Here is a 23,459-nt window from a genome sequence, read left to right on the forward strand (position 1 = left end):
AGGTGCCAAGAGGAAGGTTAGCTGCTTTACTCTGAAATGACTTCACTGGTGTTCAACCTGCCTCTCTGCAGTCCATGAGTGAGAAGATGAACAGAACAATGCTCGTGGGAAGTGCTTCTTTATTCCTAATGGCTTGCTTATTGAATAAACCATGTGTACTCAAAGTGAAAGTATTACCCAATCACAGCCAAGCCGTCAGGGTTCACAAATGCTTTCCAGTGTGCAAAGGCTCCTGGGAGTCTCCTTAAACAACCAAGCCAGTGAGCTGAGAATTGAAAGATAAAGGGCCTGACTGGGATGGCCCTGAAACAAGTTTCTTTGAACTATCACTGGGTGGTAGAGCCTCTTCCTGGGCAGCATAGTTAAGGAATCTACCTATTTCCTAACCCTGCCATGACTTTTGCTTACCAGATTTTTTTCCCAAATAACTTGTTTTCCTCTTATGATATGACTGTCAACCCCTTTCTTCAGTGCCCTGTGTCCTGCACGAGGAGGCTCTCTAGGCCTCCGTTATGGTCTGAGCACCTTGGGGAAGCAGGCAACTCTGTTGTCGGCTGGGCTGCAGCCCAGCGTCTGCCAATTCAGGCAGGCTTTGCTGCAACCTCTGCCGGGCATGTCTTTCTGCAGAGCGGTGACGATGAGGACTACCAGCGCATCTATACCACAAAGATCAAACCACGCCTGAGGTCGGAGGATGGAGTAGAAGGGGACCTTGGGGAGACCCAGAGCCGTACCATCACAGTGACCAGAAGGGTGACAGCCTACACTGTGGATGTGACCGGTCGGGAAGGAGTGAAGGACATTGACATCAGCAGCCCTGAGTTCATGATCAAGATACCAAGGCATGAAGTGACTGAAATCTCCAACACAGATGTGGAAACCCAACCCGGGAAAACAGTGATCCGACTGCCCTCGGGATCTGGGGCAGCCTCTCCAACCACAGGCTCTGCTGTGGATATCCAGGCAGGTGCCATTTCTGCTTCAGGACCAGAGCTTGAAGGTGCTGGCCACTCAAAATTCCAGGTCACTATGCCTGGAACAAAGGTGGGAAGCCTAGATGTCAATGTCAAAGCAAAAGGCTTGGACTTGGGTGGCAAAGGAGGGATCCAAGTTCCAGGAGTGGACGTTTCGTCTTCTCTTGGGGCTGGCTCAGTAGAGGTACAGGGCCCATCCTTCCAGAGTGGTGATATTGGGAAAATTAAAATTCCTACCATGAAGATGCCAAAATTTGGTGTCTCAGCAGGCCTGGAGGGCCAGATACCAGAGGTAGGGCTGAATGTTTCTGCACCTGAATTCTCTATGGGACACAAAGGTGACAAGCCAGGCTTGGCTATTGGGAAAAATATCCAGACTCCTCATCTGGAAGTAAGTACCTCCTCTGTCAATATTGAGGGGCTTGAGGGGAAGCTGAAGGGTCCCCAAATCACTGGGGCATCACTTGAGGGTGACTTAGGCCTGAAAGGTACAAAGCTGCAAGGGAACATAGGAATGGATGCCTGTGCTTCCAAAATTGAGGGCAGCATCACTGGTCCCAGTGTAGAAATCGGAAGCCCTGATGTTGATGTTCATGGGCTAGGGGGCAAACTGAATGTGCCCAAGATGAAAGTCCCTAAATTCTCTGCATCAGGTTCAAAGGGAGAGGGAGTTGGCCTTGATGTGGTACTGCCCACAGGTGAAGTGACCCTTCCTGGGGTCTCTGGGGATGTCAATCTGCCTGAGATTGCTACTGGTGGGCTCGAAGGGAAGATGAAGGGTGCTAAAGTCAAGACTCCTGAAATGATTGTCCAGAAACCTAAAATCTCCATGCAGGATGTGGATCTGAGCCTTGGATCCTGTAAACTAAAAGGAAATATGAAGGTATCAACTCCCGAGGTGAAAGGTGATGTTAAAGGCCCTCAGGTGGCAGTTAAAGGCTCCAGAGTGGACATAGAGACACCAGACTTAGAGGGTACCTTGACAGGTCCCAAGCTCAGCAGCCCTTCTGGAAAAATAGGAACCTGTAGGATTTCCATGGCAGATGTAGACTTAAATGTAGCTACACCTAAAGGGAAAGGAGGTGTAGATGTTATTCTCCCCAAAGTAGAAGGAAAAGCCAAAGGTCCTGAAGTTGATGTCAAAGGCCCCAAAATGGACATCCGTGCCCCAGATGTGGAAGTTCATGGTCCAGAGTGGAACTTGAAGATGCCCAAGTTCAGTGTCCCAGGAGTCAGAGAAGGCCCAGATGTAAATGTTACTCTGCCTAAAGGAGATATCAGTATTTCAGGACCTAAGGTAAATGTAGAAGCTCCAAATGTCAACATGGAAGGTCTGGGGGGCAAACTTAAAGGCCCTGATATTAATCTTCCTGAAGTAAGTGTCAAGACTCCAAAGATTTCTAAGCCTGATGTGGATCTGAATATCAAAGGGCCAAAGGTGAAGGGAGAGTATGATGTAACAACACCAAAGCTTGAAGGAGAACTGAAAGGCCCCAAAGTAGACATTGACACCCCACAAATGGATGTTCATGGCCCAGACCTGAAGATTCCCAAGATGAAAATGCCCAAATTCAGTGTGCCAGGGTTCAAAGCAGAGTGTCCAGAAGTGGATGTGAACCTGCCCAAGGCTGACATTGGCATTTCTGGGACTAAGGTGGAGGTCAGTGCTCCAGATGTAAGCATTGAAGGACCAGAAGGGAAGTTGAAAGGGCATAAGTTTAAAATGCCTGAAATGAATATCAGAGCTCCAAAGATCTCCATGCCAGATGTGGACTTACACTTAAAAGGCCCCAGTGTAAAGGGAGAATATGATGTCACAGTACCAAGGGCAGAAGGTGAGATTAAAGTTCCTGATGTTGAACTTAAAAGTGCTAAAGTGGACATTGATGTTCCAAACGTAGATGTCCAAGGTCCTGAATGGCATATGAAGACGCCCAAGATAAAAATGCCCAAGTTTGGAATGCCAGGCTTCAAGGCAGAGAGCCCAGAAGTGGAGGTGAATCTCCCGAAGGCCGACATTGATGTCTCAGGACCCACGGTGGATGTCAAAGTTCCGGATGTGAATGCCGAAGGACCTGAAGGAAAACTGAAGGGACCTAAGCTGAAGATGCCTGAGATGAATATCAAGGCCCCAAAGATATCCATGCCTGATGTGGATTTGCATATGAAAGGTCCCAAGGTAAAAGGAGAATATGAAGTCACAATGCCAAAGCTGGAAGGAGACTTGAGAGGCCCCAAAGTAGATGTCAGTGCTCCAGATGTTGATGTTCATGGTCCTGATTGGAACTTGAAAATGCCAAAGATTAAAATGCCCAAATTCAGCATGCCTAGTCTCAGAGGAGAAGGCCCAGAGTTGGATGTGAGCATGCCCAAGGCTGATGTGGACATTTCTGTACCAAAGCTAGATATCAGTGCTCCAGATTTGAACCTTGAGGGGCCAGAAGGGAAGTTGAAAGGCCCCAAATTTAAGATGCCTGAGATGCACTTCAAGGCTCCAAAGGTGTCTCTACCAGATGTGGACGTGGAACTCAAAGGACCCAAAATGAAAGGAGATCTAGATATGTCTGCACCAAAAATAGAGGGAGAGATGAAAGTTCCAGATGTGGACATTAAAGGTCCGAATGTAGATATTAAAGCACCAAAAGTTGATGGACAAGGCCAAGACTGGAGCCTGAAGATGCCAAAGATGAAAATGCCCAAGTTCAGTATGCCTACTCTCAAAGGTGAGGGCCCAGATGTAGATGTGAGCTTGCCTAAGGCTACTATTGATGTCTCAGGACCTAAAGTTGATATTGAGGCCCCAGATGTGAGCATCGAGGGACCAGAAGGAAAGCTGAAGGGCCCCAAGTTTAAGATGCCTGACATGCATTTCAAAGCCCCAAAGATTTCAATGCCGGATGTGGACTTAAACATGAAAGGCCCCAAAGTCAAAGGGGACATGGATATGACAGTACCTAAGATAGAAGGTGAAATGAAAGTTCCAGATGTGGACATCAAAGGCCCCAAAGTGGACATTGATGTCCCAGATGTGGATGTGCAGGGCCCAGACTGGCACCTGAAGATGCCCAAGATGAAAATGCCCAAGTTCAGCATGCCTGGTTTCAAAGCAGAGGGTCCAGAAGTGGATGTGAACCTGCCTAAGGCTGACATTGATGTCGCAGGACCCAAAGTTGATATTGAGGCCCCAGATGTGAGCATCGAGGGACCAGAAGGGAAGCTGAAGGGCCCGAAGTTTAAGATGCCTGACATGCACTTCAAGGCCCCCAAGATCTCCATGCCTGATGTGGACTTGAATATTAAGGGGCCCAAAGGAAAAGCAGATGTAGATGCATCATTGCCTGAGGTACAGGGTGAAATAAAAGTGCCAGAAGTGGACATTAAAGGGCCAAAAGTTGGCATTGATGCTCCAGATGTTGAGGTTCATGGCCCAGACTGGCACCTGAAGATGCCTAAGATGAAAATGCCCAAGTTCAGTATGCCTGGCTTCAAAGGAGAGGGCCTAGAAATAGACACCCCTAAGGCCAACATTGATGTTTCAGGACCCAAGGTAGACATTGATGTTCCAAATGTAAATATTGAAGGTCCAGATACAAAACTAAAAGGTCCAAAATTTAAGATGCCAGAAATGAACATAAAGCCTCAGAAGATATCCATGCCGGATGTTAGCTTGAATTTGAAAGGTCCTAAAGTAAAAGCAGAATATGATGCCTCAGTTCCAAAAGTGGGAGGAGAAATAAAAGCTCCTGCTGTTGACATCAAAGGCCCCAAAGTAGAGGCACCAGATGTGGATGTGCAGGGCCCAGACTGGCACCTGAAGATGCCTAAGATAAAAATGCCCAAGTTCAGCATGCCTGGCTTCAAAGGAGAGGGCCCAGAAGTAGATGTCAACCTGCCCAAGGCTGACATTGATGTCTCAGGACCTAAGGTGGACATTGAAGTTCCAGATGTGAATATTGAAGGTCCAGAAGGAAAACTAAAGGGTCCCAAGTTCAAGATGCCAAGCATGAATATACAGACACATAAGATATCTATGCCTGATGTTGGGCTTAATTTGAAAGGACCTAAATTGAAAAGTGGTGTAGATGTTTCTCTTCCAAAAGTGGAGGGAGATTTGAAAGGTCCTGAAGTTGATGTGGATGTTGGTGATATTGATATTGAATGTCCAGAAGGGAAGCTGAAGGGTCCCAAGTTTAAGATGCCTGACATGCACTTCAAAGGCCCTAAGATCTCCATGCCTGATGTAGATTTACACCTGAAAGGCCCCAAAGTCAAGGGGGACATGGATGTGGAAGTGCCCAAGATAGAAGGTGAAATGAAAGTGCCAGATGTGGACATCAAAGGCCCTAAAGTGGACATCAATGCCCCAGATGTGGATGTTCATGGTCCAGACTGGCACCTGAAGATGCCCAAGATGAAAATGCCCAAGTTCAGCATGCCTGGTTTCAAAGCAGAGGGTCCAGAAGTAGATGTGAACCTGCCTAAGGCTGACATTGATGTCTCAGGGCCCAAAGTAGACATTGATGTTCCTGACTTGGATGTTGAGGGTCCAGAAGGAAAACTGAAAGGCTCCAAATTTAAGATGCCCAAGTTGAATATCAAGGCTCCCAAGATCTCCATGCCTGATGTGGACTTAAATTTGAAGGGGCCCAAACTGAAAGGAGAGATAGATGCTTCTGTGCCAGAAATGGAAGCTGATCTCAGAGGTCCTCACGTTGATATCAAAGGGCCAAATATGGATGTGAAAGTTCCTGATGTTGATCTGGAATGTCCTGAAGCAAAGTTGAAAGGCCCCAAGTTCAAGATGCCTGACATGCATTTCAAGGCCCCTAAGATCTCCATGCCTGATGTGGACTTGCATCTGAAAGGCCCCAAAGTCAAGGGGGACATGGATGTGGCAGTGCCAAAATTAGAGGGAGAATTAAAAGGCCCAAGTGTGGATGTGGAAGTGCCTGATGTTGATCTGGAATGTCCTGAAGCAAAGTTGAAAGGCCCCAAGTTCAAGATGCCTGACATGCACTTCAAAGCCCCCAAGATCTCCATGCCTGATGTGGACTTACATCTGAAAGGCCCCAAAGTCAAGGGGGACATGGATGTGGCAGTGCCCAAGATAGAAGGTGAAATGAAAGTGCCAGATGTGGACATCAAAGGCCCTAAAGTGGACATCAATGCCCCAGATGTGGATGTTCATGGTCCAGACTGGCACCTGAAGATGCCCAAGATGAAAATGCCCAAGTTCAGCATGCCTGGCTTCAAAGGAGAGGGCCCAGAAGTAGATGTAAGCCTGCCTAAGGCTGATCTTGATGTCTCAGGACCCAAGGTGGACATTGATGTTCCAGATGTGAATATTGAAGGTCCAGAAGGGAAGCTGAAGGGCCCGAAGTTTAAGATGCCTGACATGCACTTCAAGGCCCCCAAGATCTCCATGCCTGATGTGGACTTGCATCTGAAGGGCCCTAAAGTCAAGGGGGACATGGATGTGGCAGTGCCAAAATTAGAGGGAGAATTAAAAGGCCCAAGTGTGGATGTGAAAGTTCCTGATGTTGATCTGGAATGCCCTGAAGCAAAGTTGAAAGGCCCCAAGTTCAAGATGCCTGACATGCATTTCAAGGCCCCTAAGATCTCCATGCCTGATGTGGACTTGCATCTGAAAGGCCCCAAAGTCAAGGGGGACATGGATGTGGCAGTGCCAAAATTAGAGGGAGAATTAAAAGGCCCAAGTGTGGATGTGGAAGTGCCTGATGTTGATCTGGAATGTCCTGAAGCAAAGTTGAAAGGCCCCAAGTTCAAGATGCCTGACATGCACTTCAAAGCCCCCAAGATCTCCATGCCTGATGTGGACTTACATCTGAAAGGCCCCAAAGTCAAGGGGGACATGGATGTGGCAGTGCCCAAGATAGAAGGTGAAATGAAAGTGCCAGATGTGGACATCAAAGGCCCTAAAGTGGACATCAATGCCCCAGATGTGGATGTTCATGGTCCAGACTGGCACCTGAAGATGCCCAAGATGAAAATGCCCAAGTTCAGCATGCCTGGCTTCAAAGGAGAGAGCCCAGAAGTAGATGTGAGCCTGCCTAAGGCTGACCTCGATGTCTCAGGACCCAAGGTGGACATTGATGTTCCAGATGTGAATATTGAAGGTCCAGAAGGGAAGCTGAAGGGCCCGAAGTTTAAGATGCCTGACATGCACTTCAAGGCCCCCAAGATCTCCATGCCTGATGTTGATTTCAATTTAAAGGGTCCTAAAATCAAAGGAGATATTGATGTTTCAGCCCCAAAGCTTGAAGGAGAATTAAAGGGTCCAGAAGTGGATGTCAAGGGCCCCAAATTAGATGCAAACTTACCAGAAGTAGCTGTGGAAGGCCCAGAAGGTAAATGGAAAAGCCCAAAGTTTAAGATGCCAGACATGCACTTCAAAACTCCCAAAATCTCCATGCCAGACATTGATCTTCACTTAAAGAGTCCAAAGATAAAGGGGGAAGTGGATGTAGATGTTCCCAAATTGGAAGGAGACATCAAAGGGCCAAATGTGCACATGAGCGAGCCAGACCTTGAGATTGAAGGACCAGAGGGCAAATTGAAAGGCCCAAAGTTCAAAATGCCTGAGATGAACATCAAAGCCCCCAAGATCTCCATGCCTGACATTGACTTACATCTTAAGGGACCCAAAGTGAAGGGTGATGTAGATGTTTCTCTACCTAAGGTAGAAGGTGACCTCAAAGGCCCAGAGGTTGACATCAAAGGCCCTAAAGTGGACATCAATGCTCCAGATGTGGATGTGCAGAGCCCAGACTGGCACCTGAAGATGCCCAAGATAAAAATGCCCAAGTTCAGCATGCCTGGCTTCAAAGGGGAGGGCCCAGAAGTAGATGTGAACCTGCCCAAGGCTGACGTTGATGTCTCAGGACCCAAGGTGGACATTGATGTTCCAGATGTGAACATTGAAGGTCCAGATGCAAAACTGAAGGGCCCCAAGTTCAAGATGCCGGAGATGAACATCAAGGCTCCCAAGATCTCCATGCCTGACATTGACTTAAACCTGAAAGGCCCAAAAGTGAAGGGTGATGTGGACGTGTCTCTGCCCAAAGTGGAAGGTGAGATTAAAGTTCCTGAAGTTGACATCAAAGGCCCCAAAGTGGACATCGATGTTCCAGATGTGGATGTTCATGGTCCAGACTGGCACCTGAAGATGCCCAAGGTGAAAATGCCCAAGTTCAGCATGCCTGGCTTCAAAGGAGAGGGTCCAGAAGTAGATGTGAACCTGCCCAAGGCTGACATTGATGTCTCAGGACCCAAGGTGGACATTGATGTTCCAGATGTGAATATTGAAGGTCCGGATGCAAAACTGAAGGGCCCCAAGTTCAAGATGCCTGAGATGAACATCAAGGCTCCCAAGATCTCCATGCCAGATTTACATCTTAAGGGACCCAAAGTGAAGGGTGATGTAGATGTTTCCCTACCAAATGTGGAAGGTGACCTCAAAGGGCCAGAGGTTGACATCAAAGGCCCCAAAGTGGACATTGATGTTCCAGATGTGGATGTTCATGGTCCAGACTGGCACCTGAAGATGCCCAAGGTGAAAATGCCCAAGTTCAGCATGCCTGGCTTCAAAGGGGAGGGTCCAGAAGTGGATGTGAGCCTACCTAAGGCTGACCTTGATGTCTCAGGACCCAAGGTGGACATTGATGTTCCAGATGTGAATATTGAAGGTCCAGATGCAAAACTGAAGGGCCCCAAGTTCAAGATGCCTGAGATGAACATCAAGGCTCCCAAGATCTCCATGCCAGATTTACATTTTAAGGGTCCCAAAGTGAAGGGTGATGTGGACATCTCTCTGCCCAAAGTGGAAGGTGACCTCAAAGGGCCAGAGGTTGACATCAAAGGCCCCAAAGTGGACATTGATGTTCCAGATGTGAATATTGAAGGTCCAGATGCAAAATTAAAAGGCCCTAAGTTCAAGATGCCTGAGATGAACATCAAGGCTCCTAAGATCTCAATGCCTGACATTGACTTAAACCTGAAAGGCCCCAAAGTGAAGGGTGATGTGGACGTGTCTCTGCCCAAAGTGGAAGGTGAAATTAAAGTTCCTGAAGTTGACATCAAAGGGCCCAAAGTGGACATTGATGTTCCAGATGTGGATGTTCATGGTCCAGACTGGCACCTGAAGATGCCCAAGATGAAAATGCCCAAGTTCAGCATGCCTGGCTTCAAAGGGGAGGGTCCAGAAGTAGATGTGAACCTGCCCAAGGCTGACCTTGATGTCTCAGGACCCAAGGTGGACATTGATGTTCCAGATGTGAATATTGAAGGTCCGGATGCAAAACTGAAGGGTCCTAAGTTCAAGATGCCGGAGATGAACATCAAGGCTCCTAAGATCTCCATGCCAGACATGAATCTTAATCTTAAAGGCCCCAATGTGAAAGGAGATGTGGATGTTTCCCTTCCAAATATAGAGGGTGATTTGAAAGGCCCTTCTCTTGACATAAAGGGCCCAAAATTAGATGTAAATGCTCCAGATATTGAAATTCATGGTCCTGAGGGCAAATTAAAAGGTTCCAAACTGAAAATACCCGATATGCATGTAAACATGCCCAAAATCTCCATGCCAGAAATTGACTTGAATTTAAAGGGCTCAAAGGTCAAGGGAGATGTTGATATCTCTGGACCCAAACTGGAGGGTGACATTAAAACTCCAAAGGTGGATGTGAAAGGCCCAGAAGTGGACATTTCTGCTCCTAAGGTCAATATAGATGGGAAAGCAAAGAAATCTCGTTTTAAGCTTCCTAAGTTTAATTTTTCTGGGTCCAAAGTTCAGACACCTGAAGTGGATGTCAAACTTAAAAAGCCAGATGTTGATATAACAGCTCCAAAAGTTGATATTAATGCTCCAGACGTTGAAGTCCAAGGTAAAGTAAAAGGATCCAAGTTTAAAATGCCTTTCCTGAGCATTTCATCTCCCAAAGTCTCCATGCCTGATGTGGAGCTAAACTTGAAAGGTCCTAAAGTCAAAGGAGACTTAGATGCAACAGGCCCAAATTTAGAAGGAGACTTCAAAGGTCCCAAAATGGACATTAAAGCACCAGATGTTCAACTTAATGCACCAGATGTGGATGTTCATGGTCCAGAATGGAATCTGAAGATGCCCAAGATGAAAATGCCCAAGTTCAGCGTGCCTGGCTTAAAAGCAGAAGGACCTGATGTTTCTGTGGATTTGCCAAAAGGAGACATCAATATAGAAGGTCCCAGTATGAATATTGAGGGCCCAGATCTCAATGTGGAATGTCCAGAGGGAAGCTTAAAAGGTCCCAAATTTAAGATGCCTGAGGTGAACATCAAGGCTCCCAAGATCTCCATGCCTGACATTGACTTAAATCTGAAAGGCCCCAAAGTGAAGGGTGATGTGGATGTGTCTCTGCCCAAAGTGGAAGGTGAGATTAAAGTTCCTGAAGTTGACATCAAAGGCCCCAAAGTGGACATTGATGTTCCAGATGTGAATGTTCATGGTCCAGACTGGCACCTGAAGATGCCCAAGGTGAAAATGCCCAAGTTCAGCATGCCTGGCTTCAAAGGGGAGGGCCCAGAAGTAGATGTGAACCTGCCCAAGGCTGACATTGATGTCTCAGGACCCAAGGTGGACATTGATGTTCCAGATGTGAATATTGAAGGTCCAGATGCAAAACTGAAGGGCCCCAAGTTCAAGATGCCGGAGATGAACATCAAGGCTCCCAAGATCTCCATGCCTGACATTGACTTAAACCTGAAAGGCCCCAAAGTGAAGGGTGATGTGGACGTGTCTCTGCCCAAAGTGGAAGGTGAGATTAAAGTTCCTGAAGTTGACATCAAAGGCCCCAAAGTGGACATTGATGTTCCAGATGTGGATGTGCAGGGCCCAGACTGGCACCTGAAGATGCCCAAGGTGAAAATGCCCAAGTTCAGCATGCCTGGATTCAAAGGAGAGGGTCCAGAAGTAGATGTGAACTTGCCCAAGGCTGACATTGATGTCTCAGGACCCAAGGTGGACATTGATGTTCCAGATGTGAATATTGAAGGTCCAGATGCAAAACTGAAGGGTCCTAAGTTCAAGATGCCGGAGATGAACATCAAAGCTCCTAAGATCTCCATGCCTGACATTGATTTACATCTTAAGGGACCCAAAGTGAAGGGTGATGTAGATGTTTCTCTACCTAAGGTAGAAGGTGACCTCAAAGGGCCAGAGGTTGACATCAAAGGCCCCAAAGTGGACATTGATGTTCCAGATGTGGATGTTCATGGTCCAGACTGGCACCTGAAGATGCCCAAGATAAAAATGCCCAAGTTCAGCATGCCTGGCTTCAAAGGGGAGGGTCCAGAAGTAGATGTGCGCCTACCTAAGGCTGACGTTGATGTCTCAGGACCCAAGGTGGACATTGATGTTCCAGATGTGAATATTGAAGGTCCAGATGCAAAACTGAAGGGCCCCAAGTTCAAGATGCCTGAGATGAACATCAAGGCTCCCAAGATCTCCATGCCTGACATTGACTTAAACCTGAAAGGCCCAAAAGTGAAGGGTGATGTGGACGTGTCTCTGCCCAAAGTGGAAGGTGAGATTAAAGTTCCTGAAGTTGACATCAAAGGCCCCAAAGTGGACATCAATGCTCCGGATGTGGATGTTCATGGTCCAGACTGGCACCTGAAGATGCCCAAGGTGAAAATGCCCAAGTTCAGCATGCCTGGCTTCAAAGGAGAGGGTCCAGAAGTAGATGTGAACCTGCCCAAGGCTGACATTGATGTCTCAGGACCCAAGGTGGACATTGATGTTCCAGATGTGAATATTGAAGGTCCAGATGCAAAACTGAAGGGCCCCAAGTTCAAGATGCCGGAGATGAACATCAAGGCTCCTAAGATCTCCATGCCAGATTTACATCTTAAGGGACCCAAAGTGAAGGGTGATGTAGATGTTTCCCTACCAAATGTGGAAGGTGACCTCAAAGGGCTAGAGGTTGACATCAAAGGCCCCAAAGTGGACATCAATGCTCCGGATGTGGATGTTCATGGTCCAGACTGGCACCTGAAGATGCCCAAGGTGAAAATGCCCAAGTTCAGCATGCCTGGCTTCAAAGGAGAGGGTCCAGAAGTAGATGTGAACCTGCCCAAGGCTGACATTGATGTCTCAGGACCCAAGGTGGACATTGATGTTCCAGATGTGAATATTGAAGGTCCAGATGCAAAACTGAAGGGCCCCAAGTTCAAGATGCCGGAGATGAACATCAAGGCTCCTAAGATCTCCATGCCAGATTTACATCTTAAGGGACCCAAAGTGAAGGGTGATGTAGATGTTTCCCTACCAAATGTGGAAGGTGACCTCAAAGGGCCAGAGGTTGACATCAAAGGCCCCAAAGTGGACATTGATGTTCCAGATGTGGATGTTCATGGTCCAGACTGGCACCTGAAGATGCCCAAGGTGAAAATGCCCAAGTTCAGCATGCCTGGCTTCAAAGGGGAGGGTCCAGAAGTAGATGTGAGCCTATCTAAGGCTGACCTTGATGTCTCAGGACCCAAGGTGGACATTGATGTTCCAGATGTGAATATTGAAGGTCCAGATGCAAAACTAAAGGGCCCCAAGTTCAAGATGCCGGAGATGAACATCAAGGCTCCTAAGATCTCCATGCCAGATTTACATCTTAAGGGACCCAAAGTGAAGGGTGATGTAGATGTTTCCCTACCAAATGTGGAAGGTGACCTCAAAGGGCCAGAGGTTGACATCAAAGGCCCCAAAGTGGACATTGATGTTCCAGATGTGGATGTTCATGGTCCAGACTGGCACCTGAAGATGCCCAAGGTGAAAATGCCCAAGTTCAGCATGCCTGGCTTCAAAGGGGAGGGTCCAGAAGTAGATGTGAACCTGCCCAAGGCTGACCTTGATGTCTCAGGACCCAAGGTGGACATTGATGTTCCAGATGTGAATGTTGGAGGGCCAAATGTAAAAGTGAAGAGTCCCAAATTCAAGATGCCTGAGATGAACATTAAAGCACCCAAAATCTCTATGCCTGACTTGGATTTGCATCTGAAAGGTCCTAAAGTGAAGGGAGATGTCGATGTTTCCTTGCCTAAAATGGAAGGTGAACTAAAGGGTCCTGGTATTGATATTAAGGGCCCTAGTGTGGATATTGACACTCCTGATGTCAACATTGAAGGTCCAGAAGGAAAATTAAAGGGACCCAAATTTAAAATTCCAGACATGCATATCAAAGCTCCCAAGATCTCCATGCCTGACTTTGACTTAAATCTGAGAGGGCCTAAGGTTAAGGGAGATGTGGACCTTGCACTCCCTAAGGTTGAAGGTGATCTAAAAGGGCCAGAAATAGACATTGAGTGTCCTGAAGGAAAACTCAAAGGCCCCAAATTTAAGGTGCCTGATGTCCATTTCAAAACCCCACAAATCTCAATGAGTGACATTGATTTGAACATGAAAGGACCTAAGATAAAAGGAGATTTGGACATTTCTATTCCTAAACCTGAAGGGGACTTGAAAGGTCCCAAAGTGGATGTCAAAGGCCCTAAACTGGACATCGACACTCCTGATATTGACATTCATGGTCCAGAAGGGAAACTGAAGGGCCCTAAGTTTAAAATGCCTGATCTCCACCTCAAGGCACCCAAGATCTCAATGCCAGAAGTTGACCTGAATCTGAAAGGGCCAAAGGTGAAGGGTGATGTGGACATGTCTCTGCCCAAAGTAGAAGGTGAGATTAAAGTTCCTGAAGTTGACATCAAAGGCCCCAAAGTGGACATTGATGTTCCAGATGTGGATGTGCAGGGCCCAGACTGGCACCTGAAGATGCCCAAGGTTAAAATGCCCAAGTTCAGCATGCCTGGCTTCAAAGGGGAGGGTCCAGAAGTAGATGTGAACCTGCCCAAGGCTGACCTTGATGTCTCAGGACCCAAGGTGGACATTGATGTTCCAGATGTGAATATTGAAGGTCCGGATGCAAAACTGAAGGGCCCCAAGTTCAAGATGCCCGAGATGAACATCAAGGCTCCCAAGATTTCCATGCCTGACATCGATTTACATCTTAAGGGACCCAAAGTGAAGGGTGATGTAGATGTTTCCCTACCAAATGTGGAAGGTGACCTCAAAGGGCCAGAGGTTGACATCAAAGGCCCCAAAGTGGACATTGATGTTCCAGATGTGGATGTTCATGGTCCAGACTGGCACCTGAAGATGCCCAAGGTGAAAATGCCCAAGTTCAGCATGCCTGGCTTCAAAGGGGAGGGTCCAGAAGTAGATGTGAACCTGCCCAAGGCTGACCTTGATGTCTCAGGACCCAAGGTGGACATTGATGTTCCAGATGTGAATGTTGAAGGTCCAGATATGAAGGTGAAAGGCCCCAAATTCAGGATGCCTGAGATTAACATCAAAGCTCCCAAGATCTCCATGCCTGATGTTGATCTGGAGTTAAAAGGACCCAAAGTAAAAGGAGCCTTTGATGGATCTGTTCCTAAGATTGAAGGTACCCTCAAAGGACCTGAAATAGACCTGAAAGGTCCAGGTCTGGATTTTGAAGGTCCTGATGCTAAACTTAGTGGTCCTAACTTGAAGATGCCATCACTGGAGGTATCTGTTCCTAAAATAACTGGGCCTGATGCTAATGTGCACCTCAAGACACCAAAAGTTGGCATTTCTGGGCCTAAGTTAGGAAGTGGTGAAGTAGACCTCAAGGGGCCTAAAGTTGATCTAGAAACTCCAAGCTTAGATGTCCACATGGAGAGTCCAGATGTTAACATTGAGGGGCCAGATGTTAAAGTTCCGAAATTTAAGAAACCCAAGTTTGGATTTGGTGCCAAAAGTCCCAAAGCTGACACCAAGACACCCGTAGTTGATGTGACTGTCCCTGAAGCGGAGCTGAGTGTTGAGACTCCTGAGATAAACATTGGTGGCAAGGGCAAGAAAAGCAAGTTTAAAATGCCTAAAATTCACATGAGTGGTCCTAAGGTTAAGGCCAAAAAACAGGGATTTGATTTGAATATTCCTGGAGGTGAGATTGATGCCAGTCTCAAAGCTCCAGATATGGACGTCAGTGTTGCAGGGCCTGATGCTGCACTTAAAGCTGAAGTAAAATCTCCCAAAGTCAAGAAAACTATGTTTGGAAAAATGTACTTTCCAGATGTAGAATTTGACATTAAGTCACCTAAATTTAAAGCAGAGGCTCCCCTACCTACCGCCAAGCTGGAGGGTGAAATCAAGGTGCCAGATGTGAATATTTCCTCGCCAGGGATGAATGTGGAAGGTCCTGATATTCATGTGAAGGCTCCCAAGTTCAAGGTGCCAGGTGTGGAGGCCTCAGGGCCAAAGATAGAGGGCAACTTGAAAGGGCCCAAGGTGCAGGCAAACTTGGACACACCTGACGTCAACATTGAAGGCCCGGAAGGTAAAATCAAAGCACCCTCTTTTAGTGTTTCTGCTCCTCAAGTCTCCATACCCGATGTGAATGTTAAGTTGAAAGGACCAAAGATAAAGGGTGATGTTCCCAGTGTGGGTCTCGAAGGAACTGATGTAGATCTGCAAGGTCCAGAAGGAAAAATCAAGTTTCCTAAGTTTTCATTGCCCAAGATCAGTGCCCCTGGTGTGAAGATGGAAGGTGGGAGCACTGAGATCCATGCCCAGATGCCCTCTCTTGAAGGAGGTTTGAGCACACCAGATGTTAAGCTTGAAGGGCCTGATATGTCTCTAAAAGGCCCAGGAGTGGACTTGCCTTCTGTGGACCTCTCTATGCCAAAAGTATCTGGGCCTGATCTTGACCTGAACTTGAAAGGACCAAGTTTGAAGGGAGACCTGGGTGCCTCCGGTCCCAGCATGAAGCTGCATGCCCCAGGTCTTGACCTCAGAGGTGTTGATGGAAAAATACAGATAGGAGCAGATGGTATGAAAGTGTTGGGGATTGATGCCGCAACAGCACTCAATGTGGTGGCACCAGATGTGACACTGAAGGGACCAAGTCTACAGGGAGACCTGGCTGTGTCTGGAGACATCAAATGCCCTAAAGTATCTGTGGGTACTCCTGATATTAACTTGGAGGCCTTAGAAGGTGGTGTCAAATTTCCTCACATGAAGCTGCCTCAGTTTGGCGTCTCTACTCCGGGATCTGACTTGGACATTAACATTAAGGGTCCACAAGTTTGTGGAGAACTTAAGGGGTCAGGGATGGATGTGAACCTGAAAGGGCCTCAGATCTCAGCACCAAACATGGACTTTAATTTGGAAGGACCAAAAGTGAAGGGGAACCTCGGGGCTGCTGGTGAACTGAAAGGCCCAGCGATTGGGGGAGGTCTTCCAGGCATCAGCATTCAAGGCCCAGAAGGAAACCTCCAAATGCCTGGGATTAAGGCTTCTGGATGTGATGTGAAACTCTCATCAGGGCAGATTTCTGGTCCCGAAATTAAAGGAGAGATGAAAGGTTCAGGAATAGGTCTCCATGGGGCTGTTCCTGATATCAGTGTCAAGGGGCCTTCCTTTAATGTGGCGTCTCCTGAGTCAGATTTTGGTGTCAGCTTGAAAGGCCCCAAAGTCAAAGGAGGTGTAGATGTTTCAGGAGGTGTCAGTGTCCCAGATATCAACCTGGGTGAAGGGCATATGAGTGTCAAAGGCTCTGGAGTTGAGTGGAAGGGACCCCAAGTCTCCTCTTCTCTAAACTTGGATACATCTAAACTTGCTGGGAACCTTCATTTCTCAGGACCAAAGATAGAAGGAGATGTGAAAGGGGGCCAGATTGGGCTCCAGGGTCCCGGGCTGAATGTGTCTGGGCCTGAAGGTCACTTGGAAAGTGGATCTGGAAAAGTAACATTCCCCAAGATGAAGATCCCTAAGTTCACCTTCTCTGGCCGTGAGCTCATTGGTAGAGAAGTAGGGGTGGATGTCAACTTCCCTAAAGTGGAGGCCAGTGTGCAGGCTGGTGCTGGAGAAGGCGAGTGGGAAGAGTCTGAAGTAAAACTTAAAAAATCCAAAATCAAAATGCCCAAGTTTACCTTTTCTAAACCTAAAGGGAAAGGTGGTGTCACTGGCTCACCAGAAGCATCCATTTCTGGGTCCAAAGGGGACCTGAAGAGCTCAAAGGCCAGCTTGGGCTCTCTGGAGGGAGAAGTGGAAGCTGAAGCATCTTCACCCAAAGGCAAATTCTCTCTATTTAAAAGTAAGAAGCCAAGACACCGCTCCAACTCCTTCAGTGATGAGAGGGAGTTCTCAGCGCCTTCCACCCCAACTGGGACTTTGGAGTTTGCAGGTGGAGAAGTTAAAGGCAAACATGGGAAGCTGAAATTTGGTACCTTTGGTGGCTTGGGGTCAAAGAGCAAAGGTCATTATGAGGTTACTGGGAGTGATGATGAGGCAGGCAAGTTACAGGGGAGTGGAGTGTCCTTGGCCTCGAAGAAGTCCCGACTGTCTTCCTCCTCTAGCAACGACAGTGGGACTAAGGTTGGCATCCAGCTTCCTGAGGTAGAATTATCAGTTTCCACAAAGAAAGAGTAGTGGGCCTTCATGCATGTACATATATATACATATAAAACCATCAGCCTTGGGTGTGTTTGTATATAAACTCCAAAGAGAAACACCCCAATAGCCTCAGCAATAATGCAAAGAACTTGCCTCTGCCAGTGGCAAGTGCTGACAAACCAAGCGCCTGTAGGCTCCTGGGACTCTGCAGCTAGGTAAACAGTTCTAAGTTCTTCTGGCCCAAGTGCAAAGTGAACAGCATTTGCCTTAAGATTTCAGCTTTTTTGGTTTCTTTTTCTTTTCTTTCTTTTTCTTTTTTTCTTTGTTTTTTGCATTGAACGCTGAGAGCTCGTGTTTACTAAGCAAGCTTTTGTGTTTATCTTCCTTATTTTTACTGAACATCGTTAGTACCTGGGTAATGGAAACCCACTCTTTTTTCATTGTAATGACTTTGGGGGCTTTTGTGAGTAAGGGAGGGTGGGATAAAAGGTGGCAGAGGGGGCAAGGTCTTAATTGCTCTGAAGGTTAGACCTGTACAAACAGGGAAGCCCTGGCATGGCCCTGAGGAGGTGGCAGCCAGTGGGTGGTTGTTGCTCAATTTCTGTAGCATGACTTTTTAATCCCCAGATGTGTTTGGTGCTCAAGGTGAGAGGGGATTTGAATCTGTTTGCAAATTATCCAACCCACCAGGTCAATGTAAGGGGCTTACATTTTGGGTTTGGTAAGAAAAGTGTTCATTCATGACTGCAATGTCCTGAGAAAAGTTCCGATTTCTTTTAACAAATGCCATCATGATTAAGGAAATGTCTGGCACTTTAATGGCAAATTAATTCAGAATGTATGAAAATCGATGCTGTACAAGCCAAATAAAGCTCTTTATTAACCATGATGTATTGTGCTCTTGCATTCTGTGTTGAAGGAATGAAGCCAAGGGAGGCTGCACACATAGCCCTTATGGTTCAGACTTGATCCACCAGACGCTATTGCTAGTTTTGTTAGTGACTTTAAGGCATCACCTCTGTGCAGGTACCAGAAGGAAGTCTTTGCTTCTTGATTATGATGGGAGACTGGCAGCATCATTGCTGAGCAATTGAGAGTGGACAATGGTCATAATTCACCTTAGCATGAGCAAGACTTTAAAATGAAGTGGGGGTGGAGCTGAGGAAGTAATTCAGTTCATAGAGTGCTTGGCTAGTTGGTATGCATGAGAGCCTGGGTTAAATTCCCAGACACTCATAAGACCCAGTGTGGTGGTTCACAACTGCAATCCCAACACATGGGGGTGGAAGCAGAAGGATTCTTTTTTCGTATTTTTGAGACAGATATTTTGTATTTTGAGATACACTGTAATGAAGTATTCAAGGCTGTCCTGGAACTCTCAGTGTAGTCTGAGCTGGTCTTGAATTTGAGACAATGTTCCTTGAGTGAAAGCCATCACATCCAGTACCCGTGTACACTGTTGGGGAAGATAACCACTGGGATATTGGGAAGATATTCTGGACAGACGTGTCCAAGTTGTCCAATTGCACATCAACTCATTTATTTTTAGCTTGAGGAAGGAGAGGTATAGCTAGTGTAGTCTGAGGTGTCCACTTATTTAGTAAATACTTTTTGAGCACCATGGCTAGATGCTGTCTAAGGCCCAGTGATTTCAAAATTTTCTTCTGCTGACTTCTACAGACTAAACAACATAATGGATGCTGAAGTCTAGAATGCTTTGAACTCTGAAAAAGGGAGTGGGGTTGGGGGAAATAACACATCTAGTGGAGATGAGGAGACTCCCAAGACCTTCAGGTAGTGACTTATTGGCTGGGACAGTTGGGAGTCCTGAGTAGAATGGGTGGGCAGTAACTGGCCATTAAACTACAAGGAACCTTTCAGGTATTCTTACATCAGGTTCAGGCTGGAGGCAGTGACTATAGAGCAGGAGGTCTCCATCCTGCATTTCTCAACAAGAAGAGCAGCATGGAAGGAGGCAGAAGGGGCTGGAGGATAACCTTGATCCTTCTCCTTCCTCTGCTGGGATTACAATTCTGTATGCTACCGCTCTGCTTTAGGTGGTGTTGGAGATTGAACCCAGTCTGAACCTCTGGTATGCTAGGCTGATACTACCCAATGTGCTACATCTCCAGAAACAATATTTTTGTTCTTTCTCTGTTGTAATTGCATACAGAGTTAAGTATACATTAAAAAAGGATAATTTGAACTTGTGAAAGGGCTCAGTAGGTAAAAGTGATTGCTGAAAAGACTGATGACCTGAGTTTAATCTCCAGGATCCAAATGATGGAGGGAGAGAACTGACTCCTGCAGTTTGTTTTCTGACCTACAGATAGACAGCCAGCCACCCAACCAGACAGACAGACAGATACATACACACATATAAATGCACGCAGACACACACAGAGGGAAAATAATTTCCTTAGGGAAATAAAGTTTTTTCTCAATTGTGCAAAGAGCCAAAAGGGACTGGAAGATACTGCAGAGCACTGGCCTGGGAGTCACTGGAGTTAATCTCCCATGTTGGGTACATTAGGGTCCATTGTGAGCCTCTATTTACTTCCTGGTAATGTGGATGAGGCATTTAAAGTCTCTAAGGTCCTTGCCAGACCCAACAGTCCATGATTCCTTTGGAAGCAGGCTGGAGAGTGACATGGATGGGCCATTTTGGGTGAAAAGCAAGGTGTGATTGTAACACTGAGTAATTCTTTTTCCTGTGTGGTATTGTCTGAAACGTTTTGAGACACAGCAGTGCTGAAGTGTCACTGAGCCTCCACCAGGACTCACACATGCCAGACCACACATCCTACTTCAGGGCACAATCTGAGCTGTTAAGTTAAATACAACCTGGGAGACTCAGCTAAGCATGCAACTGAAAGCGTTTGTTCTTTCCTTCATCCTTCCCTTCTTTTATAATTTCTCTTTCCCTTGCCTCCACCCCCACCCCATCCATCAGATCTTACTTTGTAGCCCTGACTAGCCTGAAACTCATTATATAGACCAGGCTGACCTCAAACTCTCAAAGAACTACCTGCTTCTGCCTCCTGGGAGCTGGGATTAAAGGTACACCACATCTGTCTTCTCTCACTCCTTTTAAAGTATGCACACTTTAAATTAAAACCTTCAGGGAAACTGCAAAAAGAATATGGTGATACACATGTACACTCATATTCTCCTCCCTTCCTCCTTTTTCCCTGCTTCTCTTTCTCTTCTTCCTCTTTCTCCTCCTCCTCCTTGGAGGACAGGTTTCTCTGTGTAGCCCTGGCTGTCCTGGAACTCCCTCTGTAGTCCAGGCTGGCTTCAAACTCAGATCTACTTGCTTCCTGAGTGCTGGGATTAAAGGCATGTACCACCTCCAGGGGTGTTCTCCAATCCTTAACACTCCTCCTTAACTTTAATCTCTCTATATATAGGTATTATAATAACCTTTTTTTTTTTTTTTTCTGAATTGGTGGAGAGCTGACTACAGATGACACAACACGTTAACCCCTAAGTGTGTGGACACTTTCTTATGCAATTCTAATATAATGATTACATTCAGTAAGTCTTACTTTGATCTATCAGTCATATCATCCATTCATAAATTTTTTGATTACCGCTGTAGTTTCCTTAACAGCTGACCTTTTGTCCCAGCTAGGCTTCAGGCTAGGTTTCTGAGTCCCCCTTGGAATTTAGTTCTCTTTTCCATGATTTCAATCTTTTATTTTGTTTTGTTTTTAATGCTGTCTGACACAGAGTCTTATACTTGTTGCCTAGGCTGTCTTGAAACTCCCTGTGTATGATTGGCCTCATCCCCCTGCCTCAGCCTCTCAAATTCTGGGATTACAGGTGTGAGCCACTATTTCTTCAATCTAGCAGATCTTACTGTGTAACTCAGGTTGGTCTGGAGGTCCTTCAGGCTGGCCTCAAACTCACAATGCTTCTGTGCCTTAGCCTTCCTAAGCTATGATTACAAGTGTATACAACCATCCCTAGCAGCTGTAATATCTTTTCATTTTTTTAAAAAAATTTAACTGGTGTATGAGTATGAGTGTGTGTGTGTCTGTCTGTGTGTGTGTCTGTCTGTGTGTGTGTCTGTGTGTGTGTGTGTCTGTGTGTGTGTGTGTGTGTGTGTGTGTGTGTGAGAGAGAGAGAGAGAGAGAGAGAGAGAGAGAGAGAGAGAGAGAGAGAGACATGAGTGAAATGTGGAAGTCAGAGGACAAACCCTGGAACATGGGATCTTTGGTCTTGGGGATCAAACTCATGTTCTTATTCTTGGGAGCAAATACTTTTACCTGCTGCCCCTTTGCTGGCCTGGCATTATGGAGCCAGTCATTTTGTAGCAATATTCTTTCATCTGATGTGTCTGATGATGTTCCTCATGATCACGTCAGGTGATGCCTTTGGGGGTAGGACACTCACAGAAGTAATGTTGGGTGCCTTTTAACTCACCCTTCTAAAGGCATGTAAGTGTACTAGTGCCAATTAAGTAGGAGCTTGCCAGACTTCTTCCCTGTAATCTTGCCATGTTTTTCCTTCGGAATTAACAAGTAAATCTAAGTTTTCAAGTGAGAAGTCCAAGTTTGGGCAAGTTTATTTCACAAGCGTACTCTGGAGGCTGGTGGCATGCTTGGCCTTGGCATGATCTCTGGCTGGGATTTTGAAAGTGGGGCTCTGGCCTAGGGCTTTGCAGCACACAGCAGCTTTCTGTCTTTCCTCACGAGGACAAAGAATTCTGTGCATGAATGCTCAGCACTGAGCTGGGAATACCATGAGCTGTTTACCAGCCTCTGGATCACCCTGTGGCGTCAGGCAGCTTCAGGGGCCTCCTGCGGCTGAACGCCCCTGCAGAGCTGCAGCCTTGTGCCACAGCAGATGTGTGGGGGAACATTCTGCCTAGGAGGGTGGTTTCATTTCCCCACAAATGCCTCTGTTTTTTTCCACAACAAGTTTGAGGTCTGGCCAGCACAGAAAGACTTCCCAGTAGGACAGCTGAGGTTGGAAAGGGTTACAGATGAAGAGCTCTTTCTTCTTCTTCTTCTTCTTCTTTTTGGACAGACAGGTCCTTTTAGTGCACAAGTGCTTTATCTCAGGACATCTCACACTGTGTTCTCAGCTCCACCCAGGAAAGCAGGCACTACCCACCCCGTGTCATAGTCCAGAGAGGTGAGGCTCAATTCAGAGCCTGGAAGGAGTGATCCTACCTAGGGAAATCAAAGCTTTCAGATTTTAGAAACAAAATTGTTTTCTTCCCTGTGGTAGTTCCCCGAAGGAAGGGGGAGTTTGAGGAGGCATAAAAATCTCTTGAAATCTTTAGGATCTTAGACATTTTCTCGTCTCTGAAAGTATTAAGGGAATAATAATAAAAACTAGAGCCAAGCACGTGGCACACGCCTTTTATCTCAGCACCGGGGAGGCAGAAACAGGTGGATTCTCTGTGAGTACTGGGTCAGCCTGGTCTACATAGTTGAGTGCCAGGCTAGCCAAGGCTACATAGTGAGAACCTGTCTCAACAAACAAACGAACGAACAAACAAACAAACAAACAAACAAACAGCTAATAATTGGGGTGGAGAGATGAGTCAATAGCCAAGAGCAGTTGTTACTCTTGTAGAGACCCTGTATTCAGTCCCAGCACCCACAGGGCCACCTACAGCCAGCTGCAATTCCAGTTTCTGGGGATCTGACACCCTCTTCTGACCTCCAGGGCCTCATGTATGCACATGGTGCACATACACTCATGAAGTTTCACACACATACACATAAATTTAAAAACTAAATCTTGGGACTCAGAGGTTAAGGGCACTTGCTAGTCCTCTGCAAAATCTCAGTTCAGTTCCCAGCTCCCACAAGTTGGCTCACAATGATCTAAAACTCTATATCCAGAGGATCTGATAGACTTTCGGGCCTCTTAGGGCACCAGACACACATGTGCTGTGCATACATATACTAGAGCAACATAATCCTACACATTAAAGAAATTAAAAAATAGTTTAAAAATAGCTATCAAATGCTGGGTGGTGGTGATGGTGCACGCCTTTAATCCCA

General features: G+C 46.6%; 1 protein-coding gene across 3 annotated transcripts in view; it reads left to right on the forward strand.

Moving 5' to 3' along the window:
• Ahnak (AHNAK nucleoprotein) overlaps window positions 1–23,459 on the forward strand; it is an 86,688-nt gene that overhangs the window by 12,145 nt on the left and 51,084 nt on the right. For 2 of the 3 annotated variants that reach the window (XM_076916950.1, XM_076916947.1), the window contains exon 5: window positions 628–18,325. The exons of the other annotated variant lie outside the window; for it this stretch is intronic. In XM_076916950.1, coding sequence (XP_076773065.1) covers window positions 628–17,472 — 16,845 coding nt within the window. In that variant the 3' untranslated portion in view covers window positions 17,473–18,325. Of the gene's footprint in view, window positions 1–627; window positions 18,326–23,459 lie in introns of those variants that run through there. 3 annotated transcript variants of the gene reach the window in all.

Source organism: Arvicanthis niloticus, chromosome 1 (assembly GCF_011762505.2).
Source record: "Arvicanthis niloticus isolate mArvNil1 chromosome 1, mArvNil1.pat.X, whole genome shotgun sequence".
Classification (NCBI taxonomy): domain Eukaryota; kingdom Metazoa; phylum Chordata; class Mammalia; order Rodentia; family Muridae; genus Arvicanthis; species Arvicanthis niloticus.